The 27,934-nt window shown below is 43.6% G+C and overlaps 1 protein-coding gene across 2 annotated transcripts in view; it reads left to right on the top strand.

Moving 5' to 3' along the window:
* notch1b (notch receptor 1b) overlaps window positions 1-27,172 on the top strand; it is a 48,773-nt gene extending 21,601 nt beyond the window's left edge. The window contains exons 9-34 of one of the 2 annotated variants that reach the window (XM_080500104.1): window positions 969-1,082; window positions 4,575-4,688; window positions 4,818-5,051; window positions 5,137-5,247; window positions 6,462-6,654; window positions 7,707-7,852; window positions 7,937-8,050; window positions 9,373-9,492; window positions 10,250-10,402; window positions 10,510-10,738; window positions 11,164-11,365; window positions 11,847-12,000; window positions 12,124-12,308; window positions 13,678-13,810; window positions 15,541-15,798; window positions 16,056-16,168; window positions 16,297-16,865; window positions 17,574-17,999; window positions 18,120-18,268; window positions 20,676-20,889; window positions 21,230-21,320; window positions 21,545-21,710; window positions 22,879-23,177; window positions 23,930-24,077; window positions 24,186-24,283; window positions 24,389-27,172. In XM_080500104.1, the coding sequence (XP_080356230.1) occupies window positions 969-1,082; window positions 4,575-4,688; window positions 4,818-5,051; window positions 5,137-5,247; window positions 6,462-6,654; window positions 7,707-7,852; window positions 7,937-8,050; window positions 9,373-9,492; window positions 10,250-10,402; window positions 10,510-10,738; window positions 11,164-11,365; window positions 11,847-12,000; window positions 12,124-12,308; window positions 13,678-13,810; window positions 15,541-15,798; window positions 16,056-16,168; window positions 16,297-16,865; window positions 17,574-17,999; window positions 18,120-18,268; window positions 20,676-20,889; window positions 21,230-21,320; window positions 21,545-21,710; window positions 22,879-23,177; window positions 23,930-24,077; window positions 24,186-24,283; window positions 24,389-25,765 (6,110 nt within the window). In that variant the 3' untranslated portion in view covers window positions 25,766-27,172. The remainder of the gene's footprint in view (window positions 1-968; window positions 1,083-4,574; window positions 4,689-4,817; window positions 5,052-5,136; window positions 5,248-6,461; window positions 6,655-7,706; window positions 7,853-7,936; window positions 8,051-9,372; window positions 9,493-10,249; window positions 10,403-10,509; window positions 10,739-11,163; window positions 11,366-11,846; window positions 12,001-12,123; window positions 12,309-13,677; window positions 13,811-15,540; window positions 15,799-16,055; window positions 16,169-16,296; window positions 16,866-17,573; window positions 18,000-18,119; window positions 18,269-20,675; window positions 20,890-21,229; window positions 21,321-21,544; window positions 21,711-22,878; window positions 23,178-23,929; window positions 24,078-24,185; window positions 24,284-24,388) is intronic. The other variant, XM_080500105.1, reaches the window with a different exon arrangement.
* The last annotated feature ends 762 nt before the right edge of the window (window positions 27,173-27,934 follow it).

A 27,934-nucleotide genomic window follows, 5' to 3' on the forward strand; every position in this document is an offset into this window, starting at 1 on the left:
AACCACATTCAGCCTCCACTGTGATCTCGGACTGGCAAAATGATGGCGGGAAAAAAAACAACAACTCCACATTTGTTTCAATTTAAAGCACATTTCATATTAAACTACTTTATAGTTGTTTTTGTAAGTGATATGCCCTGAAATTTTAAATTTTAATCTTTATCTGACTTGATTTCTGCAGCTTTCAGCTTTTGTGCTTTTACAAATTCACCTTTACAGTATGAATCGATGCAATTTTCTCCACAGAAAATGGGCAAGCTTTCATTATAGCATTGTGCTGCAATTAGCTGCTGGACACCAAAATAAGTAACAGCTGATTTTATAGAAAGAAATTTCATTTAATGTTTTGCTTTATGACAGGGGTGTCAACCAGGGGCCACAAATTTAAATTGTAAAAGTTTTTCATTGTTGTCGTGAGTATAGGTGATGAAAATATCTGTATTTTCACAAAAACCAAACAATTACTGCCGGAAACGACTACAACCTCAACATAAAGCCAATTCTAATGAAACCTTCTGGTGCAAAATACAGTGAAATGTCCAAATGTCCTTCTATGGCTGTTGCATTATGCAGGTTTCTACAAACGCAATCTGACAGCATGGCTTTGAGGATAGTCTACTGGCTTTCATGGCAGCATCACCAATATCTCAACTTGGGTCTCAGTCAGCTAACTTTTCAGAAATGTTTTACGTTTTTTCAAACTGCGTAGAGGTTTGGCGGGCCATTTTGAGCCTCTTGCTGGCCAGTTTAGGTCCACGAGCCTTACGTTTTCACCCCCCTGATCTGGAAGCTTTAATGTAAATACCACTGGTTGTCTGATGTCTTGTTACTGTCTCCTATCAGTGTACAGTTTTAATCCCTGATGAGAATAGCAGCATTTCTGCAGCAGCGGTGTGAAAATGCCTCCATCTGTGTCTAACCACTCCGCCCCTCCTCACCCCTCTGGTCCTCCCTTGCTAATTGGCCAGGCTATGAGGGCGAGTTCTGCGAGATCGATACGGACGAGTGCGCCAACAGCCCTTGCCTCAACAGCGGCAAGTGTATCGACAAGATCAACGCCTTCCACTGCCAGTGCCCCACAGGTGAGAGGCAAAGGGGGTGGGGTGGGTGGGGTACAGGGGGAGGGAAGGGAGACGGCGGGATGGGGCCAGGGGCCACGGAGGTCGATCTCCCTCCTCTCTCTTTTCTGTCTCTATCTTGTTCCCGCTCTTTCTAGTCTCCACCGCATACACACAAACACCTCTGTGGACAGCAGCTAATCCAAGCCCTGAGGCGGGCTTACCGGGGCCCGGGCAGCCCGGCACAGACGCAGCAGCCCAGGAGGAGATGCTAAAAAAAAAAAAAGAACGAAAATCTATAGGGGGAGGCTTGAGGAAGTTAGAACTTTTTAAACAAGTTTCTAATCCCTTTTATCAAGTGTGATGATTGAGCAGAAACGTGTGGATCTGAGTGGGACTTTTGATGGCGACTGGAAACAAGAGAGGGAGGCTGAGAATGACATTTATTGTAACGTGGTGGTGAATGAGTTGGTTGTTGGGCATCTTTTGAAGCATTTTCTGTATAGAAATGCAATTGGAGTTGTACTGTTTGTACAAGAGGTTTTGATGTTTTGTTCAAAAGTAGAGGAATTCAACTATTAAATCTAAAAGAGAGAAAGCAATACAAGGATGCTTCTTGAAACTCTTCAAATGTTTTTTTTCTTTTTTTTGGAGGGGGGGGGGGGTGTTTTGAATTCTTTCATCGTGATTATTGAGGTGGAAGTGATAGCTAAACCCAGAGTCGGGTGTATCAAAGGCGGCCCGGGTTTGGGGAGAAGAAGGAATTCTCCTGATGTGAAGACAAGAAAGGAAGAAGAAACGACAGAAAGAAAGAGAGACAGAAAAGAAATCCCAACAAGGAAGCTGTGGAATTAATGGAGCAGGGGAACAAGAGTGAACACAAGAGCTTAACGCCGAAGAGAAGCTCAGTGTGTGCGACAGTGAGCGAGGGTTATGTGAGGAAGCGGCACAAAGTGGTGGTGAAAGTGTTTTTTTTTTTTTTTTAAGGGGGGGTGGGGGGGATTTGGTGTTTGAGACGCACAGACCGTTATGCAGAAGCAGGAAGGGGTGGGGGGTGCGCGGGGGGGGGGGGGGGGGGGGGTAGTTTAACCGTACTTGCTTGAGATGTAAATTTGTCCCTGTTGCGAGCCAGGCCCGAGGCGAGGGTCCCCTCCTTTTCATTTCTGTACATGGAATAGCCATGGAAACCCTGCTGAGACCCATTGAAATGTCTCATTCCAGCAGTCTGGGGATAAAAAAAAATCCCTCTCTCTGGTTGTGGAGGTGTGTGATGTATGTGACCCCCCCCCCCTTCAAAGTGCATGCTTTTGCATTTCACCTTTTGTGTGTGCATGCTATGTGTGCATCTGGGTAAGAAATTCTTTGACAGACCAGAGGGCCGCGGGGGGGTGGGGGCTTCTGATTGCAGACAGTGGACTGAAGTACTGAACTGTGAAGAACGATCACTTCCTAGTGAATAGACAGTTTGTGCAACTCAGGTTTCTTCTTATAGCACATACTGTCCTTCCTCCTCTGGCTGTACTGCTAAATGTCAACTTTCTGATTCATTTTCCTCTGATATTGGATGTTTTCTGGATTCTTTATGTTATCGCTCAAGTGGGGGGTGGTCTTGAATTTTTGAGGATGCAAGTTACAGTGACATGCTATAACTGTAAATTATAAACGCTTCTATAGATTTTGCATTATGTTTATTGGACAGTGTTGGCTGTGTTGTGTTAAATACTTGCAGTAATTCTTCCTGAACTCACAGGCCAACATTTAATAAAATAATGGAACAAAAAGTTTAATAGAATAGACAAGGTGTTTATCCTGAGAAAATTTCAATTTCAGTTTCCTTGTAAATAATGTCTAAAATGAGAAATGTTTTACATCTTTTTATAGAGGGGAAGGAGCCTATGTTGCAAAGAAAAATCTGAAATGCGACAGTCAGAGCCAACAAAGGAGCAAAGATTAAATGATCAATTTCAAAATCCCAAAATAAAGGTTTTTGTTATTCTTGTGCTTTTTTTGAATTTTCATGAAGTTATGTAGTACTGGAAATAAGATCTGTATCTAATAATATGTTAAATTACTAGTAGCTCACTCCTTTTGCAAGCCAGCCCAAATATTTGACATTGCAAATGCATCCCTCTATAATAAAACGTCACAATAAGAAGAAGTCCTCATTGAGGAACAGGAAATGCTTGAATGAAAATCAGTGGAATGATTTGCCGGCAGAAACCACAAAAATGCTAACTTTGGGATAATTTATAAAAAAATAGATTATCATTGCGGTGGTGCTATAATAATAAAATCTCTAGTTTTGACTCAAAAATCTTTAGTGAAAGTGTCTTGCTACTACTTTTAACCTTTTAGTTGTTTTTCTTCTATATGTTCATGTAAAAAACTTTTTGATTTATCCATTTATTCACAGCCTATTTAAATATAAGTGGCGTAAACACTCAAGACACTCAAAACTAAATCACTGCTCTCGTCTCATTGGTTTGATCTATAATTCAGAGTGACTGGGAATTCGTGTCCACACTTTAGTGATCACATCGTTTGGGATGGGCTCAAAGTGGTAAAGAAGATTAATTGATTCCTGCTCACAGCGAATTCAGAAACTACTGAATGATTTGAGCAAATTCCCCTGGATGAAGACAAAGAGATGTCCTCACTGGATTTGTTTTTTTTTTTCTTTTTCTATGGTTAATCACCTGTGTGTTCCTGTCATAGGAAAATGTAAAGTGGGGGTCTTTATCTCTTCATCAGAAACATCCCACTCGTCATTGCGCTGTGACAGAGGATAGACGAGAAGAGAGTATTTGAGCTGAGAATAACTACGCGAAATAAGAGAAAGCCTGCTGGTTAGTTTTGAATGAAAGGCAGTTTGAATAGTGGTGGGTCAAAGGTCATGTCGGCTCCTTTTCTGGAGGCGTGCAGGGGTGGGGGGGGGGTGAAAGCAAAACGGGAGAATGCACATTGTGATGGAAAAGTTTTGGGGGACAAAGGAGGCAACAGGCTTGGTTTGGCGCTGCGTCGAGCAGACAGTCCCTCCTTTGTCTCTCACCCCTTGGTCAGGAGGCCTCGCAACTTTCATTCTTCCCTCGTTTCTCCCCCCCCCCCCCCCCTCTTCTTTAAACGAATCTGTCCCCCCCCCCCCCCACTACTCTGGTCCCCTGTCCCTTTTGGAGCGTTGCTGAAAAGAAGTGAAAAGGGAAAATGGAGCGCTTGTAGTGTTGCACAGTTGTTAATTAACATGCAGATTTCTGATTTGTTGAGAGCTCTTATGGCATGGGCTCAGGATTATGAGAGGGTTTGAAATGGTGAGAACACAGTAGCCATGTCTGTATACACACACACACACACACACACACACACACACACACACACACACACACACACACACACACACACACACACACACACACACACACACACACACACACACACACACACACACACACACACACACACACACACACACACAATCCTTCACACACACATGCACACAATGACAGCCTCTTGTTCTTCCAGGCTTCACTGGGAACCTCTGCCAGATTGACATCGACGAGTGTGCCAGCACGCCCTGCAAAAATGGCGCCAAGTGCACAGACGGGCCCAACAAGTACACCTGTGATTGCACTGAAGGTACACAAGCATCGAGAAAGGAAGAAAAAAAAACAACAACAAAAACTAAGCGCAATTGAAAGTCAAGAAATGCATGAGTTATTGTCAAGTAATTGCGTGAAGACAAATGAGAATGCGGTTATTTCCAAGGTTACTCGGGGAGGCACTGTGAGACGGACATCAACGAGTGTTACTCGGACCCCTGCCACTATGGCACCTGCGTGGATGGCCTGGCCTCCTTCAGCTGCCACTGCAAGCCCGGCTTCACTGGCCGCCTGTGCGAGACCAACATCAACGAGTGCCTGAGCCAGCCGTGCAGGAACGGAGGAACCTGCCAGGACCGGGAGAACGCCTACATCTGCAGCTGCCCCAAAGGAACCACAGGTACGCACAGCCAGAGGCGAGTCTGAGCGATTCTCCGAAGTCTGCGGTCACTGATTAAAAAAACAAAAACTCTTCCTACTTCCAGGAGTCAACTGTGAGGTCAACATCGACGACTGCAAGAGCAATCCCTGTGACTACGGGACCTGCATCGACAAGATCAATGGCTACGAGTGCGCCTGTGAACCGGGTTACACTGGTAAGCAGCCTGACGTGTGGAGCTAAAGGGCCATGTTATTACACACTACGCACATGGCTGACAACTCATTTTATTCATCAAAGTAGAAAGAGAAAGCGCAGTACTGCGATCCAGACAAAACAGATAAAGATAATAAAATGTAAATTAAGTTAAAAAAAATTACTTTCCTAAATGACACAAAGTAAGTCTTACAGAACAATTGGCATTTCAAAGAAAACTAAATTTGAACAACTACAAAACATTTTTATCCATCCATTGTATCTGAAAGCACATTCCACCCGCGGACAGGTTGCCAGTCCATCACAGACATACAATAAGTGGACACACTCACATACTACCTGCAATTTATCGTCACCGATTGACCATAAACACATGTTTTTGTACGTTTGGAGGAAATATAGCAAACACTGGCAATATAAACACCACATATGTGCAGGGAGAACATGGAAACGCCACACAGAAAAGCCCCTTTGCCCAGATTTCAATCAGGGTTGTAGTCAATTTGAGGCTGTGTGGTCCAATCACAGGAAAGAACCTTGTAGCAAACTTTTCTTTAGATATATGCATGTGCAAGAGCTCTAATTCTAATATATCTCAGCATATGTCTATCCAAAAGAAGATGAACTCTCTGCATTACAAGTGTCTAAGGTAGAAGACTGGAGGCACGTTGACGGTGCAGGCGGAGGAGGTCCTGACAGGGGCGAGGGGGGGGTGTGGGGGTGACAGATGGTGAGCGAGTGAGCACGCTCCTCTGAGGCCCGACCGGTGTCACTTTCCCGCTCCACCCTGTCCCCAACCTGCTGCTGTTAGGACACGCAAGCTGCCCTCCCTCACACAGAGAGCGGACACACACTCAGGCTCGCAGCGTCACCGGGGATTTCGGCAGGAGAAAAGATTCCCTGAAAGATTCCTGAAAGTTGAGCTTTTAAAAGCTTGGAAGCCGCTCCCTGCTTTAAAGCTAAATGGGCCGCCTTTATGCTATGCGTGGCACCGGCCTGAATGGCGTCAACGCTTCAAGTGGCCGACAAAAGGGCGACTTTAAACCCCTTATAGTTGCGGAAATTGATACATTCACTGCACATGGATATAGAGCTCATTGTGTGGTGCCTTTGTGTGAAGGAAGAAAAGTTGTATTAATAAAAAAAAAAAAAAGATACATCTTATTAGATATCATGTGATCTGATGCCAGGAAGTAATGTGAGGTGTCTCTTCAGGTACCATGTGCAGCTTCAACATCGACGAGTGCGCCATCAACCCGTGCCACAACGGCGGAACCTGCATCGACGGCATCAACGGCTTCACCTGCGTGTGCCCGGAGGGTTACCATGACAACACCTGCTTCTCGCAGGTCAACGAGTGTCTCAGCAATCCCTGTATCCATGGGCACTGTGAGGACAAGGTCAACGGGTGAGACAGACGGCAACGTGCTCCAAGACTGAAGTAAAAGATGTCTTGGAGGGCTTTATAAGTCAAAGGGTATTTTCCTCCATAACCAGCAAGTAAAGCAAAAATTAAAACAACCATCCAAGAAGTATGCTGCACTATCATTACTATAAAGAGCGAAATAATTCGTTTTTATTAAACATTGGAAGGAGATAGAGTTTGATTGATGAGAACATTTTGTACTTGATGGTTTTAAAGTGTTCAAACACGATTTGATACTGAGTGTGTGATATGTGGACTGAGTATTTTAAAGGAAGCGGCATAGACAAACAGCTTATGCTGCAGATGTACTTGGGTGTGCCCAAGTTCCCTAATGTGACTTTAATGGCAGTTAATCTGCATGCAGAGTACAGAGCAGGGTTCAAAAGGAATGTGCTTCATCTCTTGATTATTCACAGGTGGTGTTTCAGGCTTAATGTCAAGAATATCAATCATCAACCATTTGCTTTATGAACCAGGAAACGCTTTTACCTGAGATCAGCCAGAACATTATGATCACTGACGTGAATAAGACTGACTGTCACTCCGTCACAACACCGTTAGTGGGTGGGATAGGGCTGCAAGTGTCAAATCAAAGTTTGATGGGTTTGACGAAATGAGAAACCATTGGTAATTTGCAGAAGGCCAGAGATTTACTGTAAATGTTATCACTGTCACAACTTCCATTATTATGTCCATCAACTCCAGAAAAGGGAATGTGCCTGCTTCTGAGCCATTTATTTGTGGGAGAACTCCCTTGAAATGATAAGCAACCACATTGCCATAAACTGAAAATATGCTTTTACTTGGTCAGTTATACATTTGCTTTCATTTACCTCCAAAAAGTACCACCAAAGATCTGACCACACCTCAGTTTACCACCAACACACGACATTCACATAAAAATAGCAGCTGCTTCAATCTGAAAATAACATTTTAACATTTTGGCTGAAGTGATCAGGGTTTGTGCCAGACATATAGCAGTGCCCTGCTTTTTGTTTAATATCACTGAGGTTTTTCCCATTTGTGGTTTTCAGCTACAGATGCTTGTGTGACTCCGGCTGGAGCGGCCAGAACTGCGACATCAACAACAACGAGTGTGAATCCAACCCGTGTATGAACGGCGGCACCTGCAAGGACATGACCAGCGGATACGTGTGCACCTGTCGCATGGGCTTCACAGGTCAGCGTCAACCCACCAAGCGTGCCATCCAGAACCGCGCTCCGCTCTACAAAGCGTGTAAATAATCATCTGCTCTCCACACAGGGCCAAACTGCCAGACCAACATCAACGAGTGCGCCTCCAACCCTTGCCTCAACCAGGGGACCTGCATCGACGACGTCGCTGGCTACAAGTGCAACTGCATCCTGCCTTACACGGGTATGAAAATATTATTGCAAATATTTGATCCGCCCCTGCCTTTGGCCTGGTGTTCTGGCATTTCCGTTCCTGGGGACAGTTTCCACACGGTGTCCTTTAAGTTTCTGGGCAGAGGGGAAAAATGTGCGCTGGGATGAAATAACTGTCGAGTAAAGTTCAGCTGCAAGACTTCCTCAGGGCTCAAAGACACTAAACCTCTGACTCACTTTGCTCCTCTGTGATACAGAAGCATCCCCCGATTAGGGCTGGGAACTATTTTCATGTCATCCCACATATTCTTTGTCCAAACAGATAATGATTGGAAAGGCTATGGGCCCATTTTCTTGCATTTTTTTCATGTATTTTTTTTGGAAAAATCCACAGGAATTTGAATAGTAAAAGGCTCCCGCTTGTGTTGGGGTGGGAACGGGGTGTTTGACACACTTCCTGTTTGCCTGCTTCCTGTCTCACAGAAAAGCAAATGGCTTCACAATGGCCGGAAACTGGACCCGGCTTCCTGTACAAGCGGTGTATTGTGGAAACAGATAGGAAAATGTCTCCGCAGGCCTCAGATACTGACAGAACCTGGCTAAACTCTTCTGATAGGACTGGTTGAAAGATGGTGCAGTGTCCTTTTGGGGACGGCTCCTCTAAGTTCATGACTCCAGCATGATATCATAGAGCAAAATGTAGTGAAAGATCCAGTATGTGTTTCATGTCAGAAAACCTCAGAGGTTAAAACAAAACAGAAAAGAAACGCCCCTCCTCAGAGAAAGAATAGGGTTTAAATAAGGACCCCCATTCTCCTTTATATAATTGACACATTTAAAGTGGACTAAAACGGTTGTACCATACATCGTCTCCTACAGCATGTGTGTTTTATTAATTAAACTCCTTAAAATTAGACCGCCCTTCAGCTGAGGGGCAGATAGGAAAAGCTAAAACATTGCATTAATCAAATTACACATCAAAATAAACAAGAATATATTGGCTCTACATATATTTAAGCATTAGCACTCATGCACACACTTGCTTGCATTTGCACAAACTGCAAATGCAAGCAAAGGCTCCACCGACAAATCCTTATTCAGTGGATCAGTTTTATTGGAAGCATGCACGTTATACCAGTTTGTGGCGCTAGTTTTATGTTTGCAAACAAACAGCAAGGAGAGAACAGAAGTTCCACTTCTTCACACTGTGTACTGTAGAGAGTGTCGAGAAACATATGCATTTAGCCATTTGGATGAGAAAACATCTTAAGTTACCTTTATGATACGGCACCATATTTTTGTGCTTTTCAGTTAAATTGTGGTGTAAATTAAGGTTTGCTCTTTGCGTTTCAGGAGAAAACTGTGAAACCTTGATGGCCCCGTGCAGCTCCAAGCCCTGCAAGCATGGAGGCGTGTGTCAGGAGTCTGAGGACTACCTGAGTTTCTCCTGTGTCTGTCCGGAAGGATGGCAAGGTAATCAGTTCATCTCTTATTTCTACTTATTTGTAGTATTCTTTAAATGTACCTGTGTTGCAGTTTCTGGGTCTGGTTCAATGAAGGAAGTATTTTATAATTTTTTTATAATTGTATTTTAGTTTGTTCACTGAATTGCTGTTTGATGAGTTTTGGGAATACAAAATAAAGAATAATATATAAAACTGAACAAAAAGCTATAATATATAAGATGTAACTAAAAATTTAAAAAGAAAAAAGTACATTCTGGAGAGTGTAAACTTTGAAGCGTTTCTGTGATTTTATTTGTGTGCATAGACATGCATTTACTTGCAGGTCAGGTTAGGGTCATCTGTGGAGGCTTGAGCTACAGATGACCTTAACCTTCATATAAATATACAGCATTTTTTAAGTTAAAGTTTGATTTTTAACCGCAATAAAAAAATTTTTTAAAACACAGCTTCATCTTCGTGTTCACTGATTAAGTCCTCAGATGTTCACATCTAAGTAAAATAAACTCTACATTCTGCATTATTCTTTCTTTTTGCTAAGTCTACAAGTTTGTGGGTTCATGCCTCCTGGCTATACCAGCCAATGTGCCTAAAAGTGCCTTATTTTTCTCATTGACCTTTTGGTTCTTAAATTCGATGCGAGTTAAACTTGGCTTTATGTACTCAATCCTCAGGGTTTTGTATGTATGTTTTACTTCTTTACATCCTTGGTTTTTGAGATGATTATTGAAATGGACCTTCTCTTTCTCTTTCTTGTGCACGGCAAGGTCAAACATGTGAGGTGGACATTAAAGAGTGTGTGAAGAACCCCTGTCTGAATGGAGCCACCTGCCAGAACACTCTGGGCAGTTACCGCTGCGCCTGCAAGCCGGGCTTCACCGGACGCAACTGTGCCACCGATGTCGACGACTGCAAGCCCAGTAAGCATCTCACTCCTTCCCCCCCCTGCGTGTCCTCTTCTCCTCATGCTCACTGCCGAGAGCCTTCAGATCATCAGGTCTCAGCCCGACACCTCTTTCTCTCACAGACCCCTGCAGCAATGGAGGCCTCTGCAAGGACGAGGTCAACGGCTTTCTGTGCACGTGCCTGCCCGGGTTCCGGGGGACCAAGTGCGAGGAGGACATCAACGAGTGCGAGAGCAACCCGTGTAGAAACGGGGCCAATTGCACCGACTGTGTCAACAGCTACACCTGCACCTGCCCGCCCGGCTTCAGTGGGATCCACTGTGAAAACAACACTCCCGACTGCACCGAGAGGTACAGGAGTCGCTGGGGATGGGGGGGGGGGGGGGGGATTCAAATTTTATTCACATAACTATAAGGAAAGGCAAGATCAGCTTTATGCATCAGGTTCATCTCCAGCTACATGCTGCTGTAGTTCACATTCTCTTGTCCACTGCCGCCCCCTCTGGTAGATTGTGGAAGCAGTTAGAAAGTAGTAGTGTGTACCTGAACTGAATGTGTGGCTGTGGGGAAGTACCTTCACTCCACTCAGAAGAAAAGAAGCATTTTCTCTTTGGGAACTTTCTGTAGATAAATCACATGTGAAACTGCCTACAGCTGAGATATAGAGAGTTCTATTGATTCAATTTCTCTCCCTAAAAGAAAGAAGAGAAAAGCAAAAAGCTTCAAAACCCTCTTCAACTGATTTTGCCATAACTTTTTCCTCTTCCTTTCGACAGCTCTTGCTTCAATGGCGGCACCTGTATGGACGGCATCAATACCTTCACCTGCTTGTGTCCACCGGGCTTCACCGGCAGCTACTGTCAGCACGACATCAACGAGTGTGACTCCAAGCCGTGTCTGAACGGCGGCACCTGCCAGGACAGCTACGGCACCTACAAGTGTACCTGTCCACACGGCTACACCGGACTCAACTGTCAGGTGAGAAAGAGAGGGGCCGGTGATAAACTCATGAAGTTTGATCCAAATATATTTTATTCTTTATCATTTTAGATTATTAATCATAAAAATACAGTATCTCAAATATATATATTGCATAAATCATTTATAAGATTAGATATTTTTTTCAAATTCTTCACATTTGAAGTTTAAAAAAATGCCTTTTTGCTGTAAAGAGTGTGGAAACAAACATGCACTAAGTCTTTTGTTTTTCTGATGTACCTCTACTTGAGGATTTGTAGTAGTAGTGCAGGAATAAAGTAGCATTGAGACTTGGTTTCACAGGCCCTTCCAGTTGTTTTTAGATACTTCATAAATCTTTTATCTTATTTTGTGTCTATAAAGCTTTTATCTATTTTTTCCGTGATCTCAATATGTTTGTAGCACCTGTCAAGATAGTAATGATCCTTTCTTACTCCTGAGCACAGAGCTGAGTCGGTATCTATTCTCGGATGTGTTTCAGAACTTGGTGCACTGGTGCGACTCGTCGCCCTGTAAAAACGGCGGGACGTGCTGGCAGACGGGCACCACCTACAGCTGCGGGTGCGAGACCGGCTGGTTGGGTCTTTACTGCGACATACCGAGTGTTTCCTGTGAGGTGGCGGCCAAACAGAGAGGTACAATGGAAACAACGGATCATTTTTGTGTTCTCGTCCGAACGCTTTTAAATGCGCCTCATCAGTTAGAAACAACAGCGTGGTGTCCGCCGTCTGACTTCCGGTCTCATTTTCTCTGCTCAGGAGTGGACGTGGCCCACCTGTGCCAAAACTCTGGACAGTGTCTGGACGCCGGGAACGTTCACTACTGCCACTGTCTGATCGGATACACGGGGAGCTACTGCGAGGAGCAGGTAGACGAGTGCACGCCCAACCCCTGCCAGAACGGAGCCACCTGCACCGACTTTCTGGGCGGATACACCTGCAAGGTGACGACCACAACATTCTCTCAAAAGTTTCTGTTTTAGAAATTGAAGATGCACCTGCACAACATGGTCGAAACTCAATATTCGTAAATATGTGTATCATTGAAAAGTCCTGAAGCATCTTTCATCTCGTTTTGGATAATCAAGATCAAAAGATTACTTCAAATTAGGAATGCACCGGTATGACAAGTTTGGCAGCTCTCCGATATTCACAGATATTGGTATATCATATAAATAAAGCATATCTCATACTCAGCTTTTGTAGATGCTGAAGGCATGTGTATTCATCCTTGGTTTTCAAAAGTTTTTTTTTTTTATTATATCGAAGTGATTGTTTACCTGTATTTTAGTGAAATGTCATATTAAGCCACGTTGCAAAATATAGTAATATTGAAAAGATTTCCCTTATTTTAATGTTGCTTTTTACAAAATGTTTCTGGTATGTTTATAAGTAAGATCAGATAAAAGAGGACATCGGGTATTTTTGTATTTCTAGGGAACAGTACTACAAATATATGTATTTGAAAGACTTGATATGCAAGACATTTAAATAACACAGATAATATGTAAAGGCAAATTATGTTTTATATTCATAAAACATAAACTAAAACATTTTAACCATTTATTCATTTTTATTATTTATGATTTCTGCATACAGTTGCAACGATATAGAAACAAGTATTTTATTTAAATTATTATGAGATGCTGTACTTTTTACAGTTTGTGTTTTTCCTCTGAGGTGCATCTAAATAGTTTTTGAATATCATTGAAAATTTCCAGAAAGTTTTGAAAAAGTTTTATTTGTGGTATTTATGGCCTGTGCTGAAATTAGAAAGAAAATGAAACTGAAAAAGATTTGGAATGTTTCAGTTTATATAAAAGAACAGAATAGAATAGAATTACTTTATTTGTCCCAGTGGAACTTTTCCATTGTAAATGTATGGAGACAGTGTTGATCACCTTTTTAATGGGATTGTAAAAGACGTGTCATGACATTTGATAGGAGACTAATTTGGATTGCAGATTGAGAAACAAATGTCACACCACTCAGCCTTTCAAAGGTCGTACCACTCAAGCCTTTGACTTCCTTTTTACATGTTTTAATATCACCTGCAAATCATGTTTGTTTTGGGGGGGGGGTGTCTCTATTTAATTTCATGAGACAGCAGGCGTCATGTTGGCTGATGAGCAGGTTTGGTTATAAATAGAAAACGAGTAGCTTGGTTGTGTTAATCTCCTCTGGAGTGGAGGATCTGTTTGGCCTTGGCAGGATGGAGGCCAGAAAAAGAGCCAGGTAAACAAAAAGCACCTCTTGTTTCATGTCATTGATTAAACTTTACCCCCCCTCTTCCTCATTCCTCCTCTTCCTCAGTGCATGCCCGGCTTCTTGGGGACCAACTGCTCTGTGGAGATCAATGAGTGTTTCTCTCAGCCGTGCCACAACGGGGGCACCTGCATTGACCTGATCAATACCTACAAATGCTCTTGTCCCCGGGGAACTCAAGGTCAGCACCACCACCACCACACACACACACACACACGCACACGCACACGCACACGCACACACCCTGCCCTCTATGGTCTCCACGCTTCATTAATTAGGGCTTAACTGCACCCGGGGCATTAAAACTCCTCTTGTTTTGCCTCCGTCTCTTCCTCTGTTTGTCAAGCGCTCCATCGATACTGTTTTTAGAAATGAAGGGTCAGTTTAAGGTGAAAGTCAAGTTTATCCCCGAAGCTGGACATAATACAAGCAAAAAAAAAAACAACCAATAATTTTATATTCAGGAATTCTTCAGACAATTCTGTGTTGTTGTTTTTTTTTTTTTTTTTAATAAAGTTACGATCCTGTTTTCAAAAACATATCGGTCTGTTATGAGTCACTAACCTATGAAGAAATTCCATATTTTATTTTTATTACATATATGACAAATGCAGGAGAACATCACGAGCTGTTTTGAAATCTTAAACTTTTTTTCTTCATTTCTTAACCCCATCACAAACATCTATAAATATAACTGTCAACCAAAATTGCTATATAGTGAGTTGCTGATACGAAAAAAAAAATTCCTTTGATGAAAAAAAACTCAACTTACCATGAAGCATTGGCAGATATCCCCCACAACAGTTCATCACTTTGAAGAGCTAAAAAAACACAAACAAACAGGATTAGTTACTTTCAATGTATTGACTGTTTAATTACATCTCTTTACCCTGAAATGATAAACCACTGTGTGATTGTCTCACACTTTCTTGTTCATGCACGCTGCACAGAAACCTCACACAATTATTCTCCTGATATTGATTGAGGAACTAAAAACTCAACAACAACAAAAAGCAGATCAAGATAACAAAATAACCTCACAATATTAGCATGTTGGGGAAACAATAAACAACTACTTTTATTGTAAATTCAGTTAGATGTCAGCTGTTATATGCCAATGTAAAGGTGCCTCACAGAGTTAAGAAATTAATCATTTAGATGGAAAATTAAATCAGTGTTTTAAAAGTTTGTGATGAAATAATTGGATTTGGAGAATACAATTGTAGCATGTTCAATTATTACTGTGGTTCCAAGAAAGAGACAGAAAAACAGCTGTTTGAAAACTTTTTGCATCTTTATTATATATGTATTTATTATTATATTAGTAGTATTTATTATTTTATTTGTATTAGCAATAGCAAGACATATTTAAGCTGTGACTTATTCAAATCTCTGTGTTTGAGAATTTGTGGAAAACACCAATAATGTTGATTCTCTGTAATTACCCAATTCATTAATGGCGTGTGTGTAACTGGATTGCAAAACAAAGTGTGTTGATTATGTGTTCACATTGGAAACCATGGATTTTGGGAGTTTAATTTAATGAGAAAAATCTATTAAAAAAGGAGAAAGTCAGTCACACAGCACATTATTAAAATGAAAATTAAAGATAACTTCACCCTGATTGCATTAATAAATAGGATATAACCATGAGGATGTTTAGCACTTTGAATCATTCGACACAAAATTGTACTTTCCTGACATTATCGCTCACTCTTTATATGTAAGATAATCCTTCTAATGAAGGGTTTTTATCCTGAAGCTTGTATAAAAATGAGTAAAGGAGTTGAATTAGGACAAAAGAGAAACTTCTGCAACGTTGTAAACCCTACAATAACCCTCACACGATATCAGTAATGTTCTCAGCTGCTTTAAAACCGAACTGACTCGTTTCCCCGCCGTCGCCACCAGGAGCGCACTGCGAGATCAACGTCGACGACTGCACGCCGTTCACCGACCCCGTCACCAACGAGCCAAAGTGCTTCAACAAGGGCAAGTGTGTGGACGGCGTGGGGGGCTACCACTGCATCTGCCCCGCGGGGTACGTGGGCGAACGCTGCGAGGGCGACGTCAACGAGTGCCTGTCCAACCCCTGCGACCCGCGGGGGACGCACAGCTGCATCCAGCTCACCAACAACTACCGCTGCGAGTGTCGCACCGGCTACACGGGTAAACAGAAGGCCGACACGCTGACGAGAGCGCAGGCTCATGCTTTTACTGGCTTTACACTTAAGCTCGTGAGCAAATTTAATACAAATTCAAATAAACAGCCTCTAAAATCAAAGCTGCAAAGTTTGTGGCCTACAGGCTGTAAAATAACCAGGTCATGCGGTTTAGTGTTAAATAATAGTGTGTGTGTGTGTGTGTGTGTGTGTGTGTGTGTGTGTGTGTGCGCGTGTGTGTGCGTGTGTGTGATCCCTCTGCAGGTCAGCGCTGTGACACGGTATTTGACGGCTGCAAAGGTCGACCGTGTCGCAATGGAGGGACCTGCGCAGTGGCCAGTAACACGCCGCACGGCTTCATCTGTAAATGCCCTCCGGTGAGTATACACACACACACACACACACACACACACACACACACACACACAGATATGTCTATCTGCGAAACTTGTGTTTTTATTATTATTATTTGATACTTTTCATAATCTTCGTGATCTTGTTGCAGGGCTTCACCGGCTCCACGTGTGAATACGACTCTCAAGCCTGCGGCAGCCTCCACTGCCGTAATGGGGGCACCTGCATCTCCGGCCACAAGAGCCCCAAGTGTCTGTGCACGCCGTCGTTCACTGGGCCCGAGTGCCAGTACCCCACCGACAGCCCCTGCAACTCCAACCCCTGCTACAACGGCGGCACGTGCGAGTACACCACCGAGGCGCCCTTCTACCACTGCGTCTGCCCCGCCAACTTCAACGGCCTGCGCTGCCACATCCTGGACTACGACTTCCAGGGGGGCTTCGGCACCAACATCCTGCCGCCGACGGTGACGGTGGAGTGCGAGATCCCGCAGTGCGAGGAGCGCAAGCACAACAAGTACTGCGACGTCCTCTGCAACAACCACGAGTGCGGCTGGGACAACGGCGACTGCTCGCTCAACTTCAACGACCCGTGGAAGAACTGCTCGGCCTCGCTGCAGTGCTGGCGCTACTTCAACGACGGCAAGTGCGACTCGCAGTGCGACAACGCCGGCTGCCTCTACGACGGGTTCGACTGCCAGAACCTAGAAGGACAGTGCGCGTGAGTATCTCTTTTTTTTAATACTCACTAAAGTTGAGCGGCATTAGATGAAATGATGCGAATACTGGTCGCTTGCGTGTTGACGAAGTATTTCACAGTTGGACTTGCTCAAGAATTACATTCTTAATTGCCTTGCTTTCATGGATTTCTTTGTAAAGCACTGTGAATTGCCTCACGTCCAAATAGTGCATTTGCCATGGAAGAATGGTTTTAAAATAAAATATAAAACAACAACATGAAATTAAAATGAAATCCAGAGCAGATTGATGGATAAAGTCAACATTTAGATACCTCTTGACATTCAAATGAAATAAAATCAGTCTTTATGAGACAAAATTAGTCTTTCCATCACAAGTATTTAATTTAAAATATCTATATATTCATCGATGGTAGATGGAGAAGGTTTAAACCATTTCCTTGTAATAGCCTTTTTACTTTTAAAACTGACGAAAATGTTGTCTTTTATCTTTCTTTCGAATAGAATAGTTTTATATATAATGTAAAAAGGCAGTGTTTACAGCATCCAAGAATAAAAAAATAGCATGTAAGTAAAGATAAAATACTAACACCAAGAAAAGTATTTACAGCAAAGTGGCTGAATTGACACTTTGCATTTAGCACAATTTGAAAGATGTCTACTGTTTTTAGCATGCTTTTGTTCTTAGCATCCAGACTCGTGTGAATCTAATATAGGTTTTGTGTTTTCAGTCCTCAATATGACCAGTACTGTAAGGATCACTACGCCGACGACCACTGTGATCAGGGCTGCAACAACGCCGAGTGCGAGTGGGACGGCTTGGACTGTGCCAACAACATGCCGGTGAAACTGGCCGTGGGCCAGCTGGTCGTGGTGGTCCACATCACCCCCGGGCACCTCCTCAACAACTCCTTCGGCTTCCTGCGAGAGCTGAGCCGCGTCCTGCGAACCAACGTCGTCTTCAGGAGGGATTCGAAGGGGGAGACGATGGTCTACCCTTACTACGGGAGCGAGCACGAGCTGAAGAAGTACAATGTCAAGCGTTCGCTGGACTCGTGGCCCGAGGTTCCCGGTAAGGTGCTGAGCGCGGTGAAGAGGAGCTTGTCGGGACGGAGCAGGAGACCGAGGAGGGAGCTGGACCATTTACACATTAAAGGGTGAGGAGATATATCGGCACCATCAAAGCATGGGCTCTCCTCGAAAGCTTTATTTGGAACTAAAGAAGGATCCAGGCGAATGATAGTGATTGTCATGTGATTGTGCTTCCGTCTTGACAGATCCATTGTGCACTTGGAGGTGGACAATCGTCAGTGTTTGCAGCAGTCGACCGAGTGTTTCCAGAGCTCAAACGATGCCGCGGCCTTCCTTGGTGCGTTGGAGTCCAGCGGCAAACTGGACGTGCCCTTCACCATTGAAGCTGTTTTCAGTGAGTATAGCAGATGGAAATCTGAATGAATTATTTAAACGCTACAAATTTCTTAATAGAAATCTGAAGATTTTTTTTTTTTTACGTGCAGTTTGCCTGCTTCAGTTTTTGGACCATTTCCTGCTCAATTCTCCAAATTTCCAAAAAATTATCCAATGAAAAATGTTATTATGGTCTTGTCTTATTTATTTAGTGAGAAGTGAGGATGGTCAGTTGCCTCTGCAGCGTTCACTTTAACTTGGCCAGTTTTGCTCACTTCGCAGAGGACAGGGATTAAGCTAATTACTACTACTGAACTGTCTGCTTGCAATTTGTACATACCTACCGACTACTGCAAGTTTCTTTTTGAATTGGAATTATTGTCATAGCTGCTCACCTAATATACAAACTTGTTTTTGACAATAAAGAGACTGGAATTTTACTTCAATCTTTCAGTCTTCAGTGGAAAATTCTTCCCAAGAGCTGTTTTATCTTTGGAAATTTCTTTCAGAGTCGGTAAAGAGGCTAAGAACTTTTTTTCCTGTGGTTTAAAAACTCAGAACATGGATTTCTAAATGACAAGCAAAAGAGGATTTCCAAAAATGTACAAAAAAAAATACTGAATACTTAGAAATAAAAAAAAAATCATTACTGAGGACTCATTATTTCTGAAGGAAACACTATATTTCTTTTATCTTAAGTTGGAATTATGTGCATGCATTTAAAGCTACAGCAAAATGGATTCCTATTCCACTTTGGCGTTGTTCATGAGCTGCTGCAGCATCCAGTCTGGCTCTGTGGGTTTCATCACTTTGCTTTAGTAATTATTAACTATTGTACTCAGACTGGACTGAGGACAAGTAAGTGAGTGACTCATTCCATCATCTTGTGGTGCAAAGTGGTATTGCATGAACTCGACAAGCGGGATGTTTTGTTTTTTTGTTGTTGTTTTTTTTACTTGCTAATGTCAGCAGATTTACCCACGGTGCCATGCGTGGTGTGTCAATTGATTTTTGTTATTTTGTTGGGTTTTAAAAAAGACATGTTTCAGTGATATCGGGTGGCTTCATTAGAAATTAAGTTAAGCATACTTACTACGTATTTAGTCTTTTTACCTGCGTTTTCTCTTGAAAGCAATGCAACATTGACCCATAGTTGATGTTTCTTGGAGGGTTGCGCAGTTGTAACAATTTCCAGGAGTCTGGTAATTGATTCTCTTTTGAGTGCAAAGCAAAGTTTGCCTGGAGTAGAAAGACAAATAGAGCTTTAAAAAAAAACAAACAAAAAAAAAACACAGCACAATCGTGTGCGTAAATGCATTGATGAGTAGTGTTGTAAAAAGAATGTGATTAAAGATATGAGGCCAAAACATGAAAATCCAGTGGCCTGATCCTTCAAGGCCTCGCTGTGCTCTCCGCACATACACGGTCGTATCACACACGTGCTCCTTCGCGCTCGTGCCCAAGGTATCCGGCACGGCCTCCGGTCGAGTCCTAACCCTCGCGCTCTTTGATTGTGTATTTGTTATGCAGCAGTGAACAAATGCAGTTGTGAATCTCATAGCCTAAACAATCAATCCTTTCCTCGGTGCTGTAAATCCAACGCCTTCAGGCTCCAGAACGGTTAATTGCTGCAAATCAACACATCCAGCCCCCACCACCACCCCCCACCCCCGTAACACCAACGGCATGGCTGCCTCTCATATACATCCGCTGATACCACACTCGCACACATGCACGCACACATGCACGCACACACACTTCATCCCACAGTGTGAGGGGCTGCTGCAACCTTCACCTCGCTGAATGTAATACCAGGACTTAATGTATCTCTGAGGGTTTAGGTTGGGGGAGTTTATCATTTCAAAATCGTTAGAGGAAAAAAAGAGAAGGGGAAAAATTGATCGGGAGTGTGCTAGAAGTTGGGAGTCTTTGTTATCTCGAAAATCCTAATAAATCCTTCGTCTTTACAGCTTAAAGCGCGTGCAGTAATTTGAAGTTCATTAATCCCCCTCCTTTTTTTCTCTTAAAGAAGAAATGGTAAAGTTGTCTCTTGGTACCCTGGGTTGAAAAGCGAGAGAGGAGGTGGTGATGTTCTTTTTTTCCCCTCGTCTTTTTTTCTTTTTTTTTTTTTTGTATCACGCCCCATCCCCTTTTTTTTTTCCCTTTTTTTGATGAAAAGTGGTTAGCAATTCTGATTATTACTGAATAGATAGTGGAAGCTAGCTTTACAAATGTGAGGATCGTCAGTCGGTTTCTGGCGGCCGGCGCAGGTTGCGGTGCGTTTTGGAACGGGAACCGCGGGGCGAAGACGTGCCGGACAAGCTCTGCTCCCACGCTCGGGCTGATCCTGGGCGCCCCGGTCTGTGGCGTCAGTCCTCTCCCGTCGCTCGGTCCCGTCGTGACCATGCTCTCCCTCTCCCCGCCAGGCGACGTGGACCCCCCAACCCCGCAGGAGCTCTACCCGATCTACTTGGTCTTGGGCGGCGTCGGGATGCTGGCCTTCCTCGGCGTGGGGATGGTGGTTGCCCGAAAGCGCCGCCACGAGCACGGCCGCCTGTGGCTCCCCGAGGGCTTCAAGACCACAGACACCAACAAGAAGAAGAGACGGGAGCCCGTCGGAGAGGATTCAGTGGGATTAAAGTAAGTTGCTGTTTATTCCCCTGTCGGCGTTTGCTATCGAGGGGTACCTGTTTCTTTGGGGGGTCAGATGGGGGGGGGGCCGGGGGTCGTTTTTAAAAACCTCAGAACTGGTGATCAGTCAAATTTAGGGAATGGGGGATGTTTAGCGTGAATCATTAATGGTAATGATATCGCAGGTTTAGGTGTGCATTAATTCACTTGTTGGGGCAAAGGGGTGGGGTGAGACTTGAATCAATGCTTTTGTTTTTCGGCTTCGCTGCACCATTAACGTTGAGGGGTCCGGGTGAGATGGAAGCAGTGGAGTACATGGGTTTTCACTGGGATTTCTGCTTTATTTCAGGCCACTAAAAAACACCTCTGACATTTCCCTCATGGATGACACCCAGAATGACTGGGGAGAGGATGAACCTTCTGATGCAAAGCGTTTCAGGGTGAGTAAACAAAAAATATGACTTCCTCCTTCATATTCATTCTTTTTTGGACATTGAAGATGATTTTATTTGATTTTTTTTTCCTATGACAGCTAGAGATTTCCTAAAATTGTATAAGTTATTTATTTAATCTTCAGTATTTTTATTTGTCTCTTCCAAATTTGACATTTTTTGGTAATAATTGTGTCTTCTTGGTGTTTAATCTCTTGCTGTCCCTGTTTTAGCAGTTTGATGAGCAGGCGATTTTAGAGGCGGACGACCAAACGGACCACCGCCAGTGGACACAGCAGCACTTAGATGCCGCTGACCTCCGCATCCCCTCCATCGCTCCCACACCCCCTCAGGGCGAAATCGAGAATGACTGCATGGATGTGAACGTCCGGGGACCAGGTGGGTGACTGATAAACACACACTATGGGAAATTAAAACACCTCATCTGTTAGTTACTACAAAATTATCTCTAATTTTGTAGTTTTTGCTGAAAATGATCAAGTAGAAGTGGATTTAGAAAAGCTCTAATTGCGTAATGCAAAGTGCTCGATAATGATAGAAGAAATAAAATGTGTGGGTTTTTTTTACCCATTTCTTCTTGTTTGCTTCTTGCAATGTGTGTCACAGATGTCAATTCCCTTGACAGTCTTTCCAGTTGAGTGTAACAATTTGTGAAATTTACAAAATATGTTGAGTGGGTGTTTGTGTGCCTTAGCATGAGTCGAGATTGATTCATGCCTTTCCTAAGTGAACTTTTCACAATTACAGAGTATATGGGCGTGTATGTGTGTGTGTGTGTATGTGTGCGCGTATGTGTGCCTGTGTGTGTAGGAGTAGCTAAAACCCCATATCCTCAGGGTAAAGGATCTTCTTCAAAGCAGCTGGCTGGAAGCCAGGCGCCTGGGGGGAAAACACTGATTCCTGATCAGATTAATCATTTGACCAGTAATGGGCCGCTCTGTTTTTCTCTCTCTCTTCTCTTCAACTTTACAAAAACCATTGAAGGCATCGAATGCAAAAAACCCAATTTTGTAGTAAATGCTAAATTCCCTGAAGAGAAGCTATGAAAAATCAAAGTAATAGATTTAACAACTTGAGAGCACACTTTTTTTTTCTTTCTTTCTTTCTTTTTTTTTTTTTTTATCCCCTGTCGTGGATCGATGCACTTGAATCGACCAAATCTGTGAGATCTGGGGCTTGCTATCCTTTTGAAGAGGAGAAAAACCTATCCAAGTCGACTGACTGAGCTGCCTCTCACAGTTAGATATTAAAGCTTGGTTTTTGCAGCAGTCTAGCTTTAGCAAGCCCTGGCCTCTATCCCCTCAGCTCTGCTTTCCCTGTGAAGCTTCTGCTGTGCCGGGGCCTTGATCAGAATCCATTATCGGAGAGAGAGAGAGAGCGGAGACGATTCAACTCAGGCAAACGTGTCCAATCCACGTTCGATTTGTTTGTTGCTTTGTTGTATTCTGCTTTGAAGTGCCACCTCCTCCTGCCGTTTTTGCCTGTCAGCCGTGTGCTGACCATGCAGATGATCACCCATCATTACCTTCCGCTCCTCTCCGTGCAGATGGATTCACTCCCCTCATGATCGCGTCGTGCAGCGGCGGAGGCTTAGAGACGGGCAACAGCGAGGAAGAGGAGGACGCCTCCGCTAACGTGATCAATGACTTCATCTACCAAGGCGCTAACCTCCACAACCAGACCGACCGCACGGGCGAGACCGCTCTTCACCTGGCCGCCCGCTACGCTCGCTCCGACGCCGCCAAACGCCTGCTGGAGGCCAGTGCCGACGCCAACGTCCAGGACAACATGGGCAGGACGCCGCTGCACGCCGCCGTGGCTGCTGACGCCCAGGGAGTTTTCCAGGTGGGCTCACTGAAGTGTCAGGGCTAAAACACTTTCACTGGTTAGATGTTATGTTTGTTTATGAAGCATGCATAATTTTTCCTGAAACATTTTTACTAGAATGAATGAACAAAATAGAAATAAGGTGAGTTTAAAACTAAAATTGCTTTTATTATTAGATGCATTTTGAAACTTCTTTCAATGGAAATGTAATGAAGAAGGAGTATATACTAAGCTGTATTGTATGATAATGAATTTAATTTAAAAACGAATCAATTAATATAATTGCAGGGGTTGCACTCCTTAATTCAGCTCTATGATTTGTTTCACATATGCACATTTTTTTACAAGTTTTAAGACCCTTGAGGATGTGGTCTGACGATATAGAAATACTTGAATTTTTGACCATCACAAAATTGAAATCAACATTTTTGGTGATATTTCACAGAACAAACAATACATAGAACTTTCCATGCAATATTGTTCATCCACCTTCGATATTGTTCTATCAAACTCAGGCTCACAGGGCTGAATCTGATTCCAGCTTACTGGACACAATCTCTAACACACACAATCACACAGTGTGATAGTGTAAAAACCTCATATTTTTGAACTGTGCAATTTTCTTGTTGCACCCTGCAGGCCTCAAAGTAATTACGTTGCATTGAAACAAACACATGGTAGACTCTTCAAAGTATACATAGGTCAACACAATGAAGAAGCTACTTGTTGCTGAAAAAACTCACAATTAATGAACTTGTGATTTTCTGCAGATCCTAATCAGGAACCGAGCCACAGATTTGGATGCCCGCATGCATGATGGCACAACGCCCCTGATCTTGGCTGCCAGGCTGCCGGTGGAAGGCATTGTGGAGGAGCTCATCAACTGTCATGCAGATGTCAATGCCATTGATGACTTTGGTAAAGCTTCAATTCAATGCTGTAAAATCTTTGCGACCAAGAGTTGCATGCACGTGAATCTCAGAGGTGCTGAAATGTGTCATTGAGCAGTTGTTCATGTCTCTGCAGGTAAATCGGCCCTCCACTGGGCTGCAGCGGTAAACAATGTGGAAGCGGCTATTGTGCTGCTCAAGAATGGTGCCAATAAGGATATGCAAAACAACAAGGTACAGAAATAACTTTTTTTTCCATGTGGACTATGAAATTACTTTTCTTGTGGATCAGTGATTTTCTTTTTTTTTTAACACACTCGTCTGTTGGTTTACCTGTAGGAGGAGACCCCTCTGTTCTTGGCTGCAAGAGAAGGAAGCTATGAGACTGCCAAGATCTTACTGGACCACTTCGCTAATAGAGAAATCACTGACCACATGGATCGGCTTCCCAGAGACATTGCACAGGAGAGAATGCACCACGACATCGTGCGGCTGATGGATGAGTACAACCTGGTACGAAGTCCTCCCATGCACGGAGGGTCACTTAGCACCACGCTGTCACCCCCTCTCTGCTCGCCCAATGGCTTTCTGGGCAGCATGAAGCAGCCTCAGCCTCAAGGTCAGGGCAAGAAGGCACGCAAGCCCAGTGCCAAGGGCATCGGGTGCAAGGACGGGAAAGACATGAAAGTGAAGAAGAAGAACTCCCAGGACGGGAAGCCCGGCAGCCTGCTGGACAGCTCAGCCGTTCTGTCGCCAGTCGACTCTTTGGAGTCCCCGCACGGCTACGTCTCTGACGTGGCTTCTCCGCCCATGATGACCTCGCCCTTCCAGCAGTCTCCGTCTGTTTCCCTGAACCACCTGCAGGGTATGTCTGACCCACACATGGCTGTAAACCACATGGTGATGCCCAACAAGCAGGAGCTGGCTCGAATGCAGTTCGACCCGTTGCCTCCCCGTCTCACTCACCTGCCAGTGTCTGGTTCAGGAGGCCAGGGCGCCATGAACGGGCAATGTGACTGGCTGTCCAGGATGCACGGCACCCTGAGCCAGTCGGGTCAGTTCAACCCCCTCAGAGGAGCTCCAGGAGGTCAAGGAGGCCTGCACCAGGGTGGCCAGCACGGGATGATGACCACAGCTCTCCACAATGGCCACCCCGGAACAAACCTGTCCCAGATGATGACCTACCAGGGCATGCCGGGAGCCAGATTAGCATCACAGTCCCACATGTTGCAGCAGCAGGCTCAGCAGATACAGCAGATGCAGAATCTCCAGCAGCTTCAGCAGCAGCAGCAGCAGCAGCAACAGAGCATCCAGCTCCAGCACCAGAACTCAAACACCACCAACAGCCAGAACTTCATCAGCGGTGAGCTGAGCCCCCCGGAGCTCCAGCAGGGCTCCGGCACCTCCAGCATGCCCATCCACACCATCCTGCCGCAGGAGACTCAGATCCTGCCCTCCTCCATCAGCCAGTCGATGCCCAGCACCCAGTTCCTCACCCCGCCCTCGCAGCACAGTTATTCCGGCCCCATGGACAACACACCCAACCATCAGGTCCAAGTGCCCGACCACCCCTTTCTGACTCCGTCGCCCGGCTCCCCTGACCAGTGGTCCAGCTCATCCCCTCATTCCAACATGTCCGACTGGTCGGAGGGTATTTCCAGTCCACCGACGAGCATGCAGTCTCAGATTGGACACATACCGGAACAATTCAAATGAAAAAAAAACAAAAACCTGTATCTTTGCATTCAGTTGAGCTGCTGTATATTTTCTTTTATTGAGAAAAAGCACTCTTGGTGAAAATTCTAAACAAACGAAAAGGGGGAAAGCTGTAAACAAGATTGAATAGGAACTTTTCTAAGCTTTTATACTAACAGCAACATCCATGTTTCATCCACTCTTTTTTTTTATTTATTAATGTCTTATTTATACCCATTGCCTGCTTACGGAAATTGGAGGGTTTGTGGCGTTAGGTCCCACACGGAGCAGAAAAAGCCCTTTCGTAAACTTTACTTTTAGTTCTTCCTTTCAGCACACACACTGGGTATTTATTTTCTTAAAGACTTTTTAGTCTTTGCCTTTTTTTTTAATATGATTTCATTCTTTGTTTATATATATTTTTTTTTGTATAATCGTGTTTATAATGAACATTGTGATTGAGGGGCATTTTATAGAGCACATTCTGAGTTCCAGTGTTATTTCGTTCATGTTTCCAGTTGTGCAAAGCCCCGCCACCCTCCTCCCCTTTAACAAAGGAAGTGCTTCTTTTAGTTACACCATTTAGCTTTGTGTACATTTCAGCAATATGTTGTGCCTCTCAATTTGATTGCATTCGTGTGTCGGGGACGCGGTGGAGATGCGATTTGTTGTACAGTATACGGCCATCTTGGAGATTGGCAGTTAAGACAGGCGTGGCTCTACTGTGGGCCCTGTCGTGTTGGAGACACTGGCCCGTTGGCCACAGAGTTTTATTGTTGTCCAGAGGGGCAAGGAAACGTCTTTTTTTTCCCTCTCCCTCCAAATTGTTTGAGCCTATGGCTGTGTTCTTCCTTTTGTAAATATCTTATGCATTTTCTTTTTGTGAGCAAGATTTTGTTTAAGAAATCTTACGTCCTGAGCATGAACCTGGGAGGCCTCTCACCAGTCAACCGCCTCGCAAATGTAAAACAGAATGAATATATATTTTGTATCTTATTGTCCCTTATGCATAGATAAATTTGAACTATATACAAATAGATACAATATATTGTTAGGTAACAAGTTTCTCATAAAATAAGAAAAAAAATTTTTAATATTGAGGTTTTATAAATTCATATTTATTTACGGTTCTGCAGTGCATACGCATCAAATCCACTGAGGCAAATGTTTTTGTTACACTTTGGTAAGAAGAAAAGTTCTGAGCCATGTTCCCGTTGACGTTTTGTGAGACAAAACCTGGTATCGTTTTGGAAATCGTATCATTTGAAATGAAAGCATATTAGGTTGTAGTGAAATTGTGATTTCATGAATCATCTTCTCTTCCTCTTATAAAGTTCAAATTTGCAAGAAATGTATTTTCCTCACTTGTTTTCAGTCTGTAAAAAAATGTTTCTTGTTATGAAATAAAAAGGGCACGTTTGTGTCTTGAGTTCATGAGGACTATTTTTTTTTATTGTGTAAGGTCATTATAACCTGAGTTATAAACTGAGTATAACATACGTGCATAATTATTGTCTTTATGAACAGTGCTTCATGTTTTCTTAACTGTAAGTAGTACGAGTATAGTATAATATTCTGCGGATGGATTGGTTGAAATCTGAAGACCTCAACTCCCCATACTAATTTGGATGAAGTGGGTCTAAAAAGGATGGACTGATTTGAAGACAATCACTATAGCGCCATCTTGTGGTGTAATTAGTAAATCCATCTTCTACACCAATGATTCCAATGATTCCTGAAGTGGGTTTGGTGAGGTAAATTGAAACAAGTTTATAAAACATTTTCAATATAAAATTTTGTAATTGAGTCCGTAATTTGTAATGAAACTAAATGATATTGCAGTTTGTTTGTTTTCTTGAAGACTATAATAATTCATTGATTTTATATAGCACTTTTCTAGGCACTCAAAGACGCTTTACATTGTAGTATTCATTTATTCCATACTGGATGGTGGTAAACTACATCTGTAGCCACAGCTGCCCTGGGGCAGACTGACGGAAGCGAGGCTGCCATTTTGCGCCATCGATCAGCCCCTCCGACCACCACCAACCATTCACTCTCACACTGCATTCACACAGGCAGTTCAGGGTTCAGTGTCTTGCCCAAGGACACTTCTGCATGTGGGTCTTCTGCAGACGTACAATATAGAAGCAATGAATAAATGTCTTAACATTTTTGTTTCATGCTGCA

The sequence above is a fragment of the Blennius ocellaris genome, assembly GCF_963422515.1.
Source record: "Blennius ocellaris genome assembly, chromosome: 7".
Taxonomy (NCBI): domain Eukaryota; kingdom Metazoa; phylum Chordata; class Actinopteri; order Blenniiformes; family Blenniidae; genus Blennius; species Blennius ocellaris.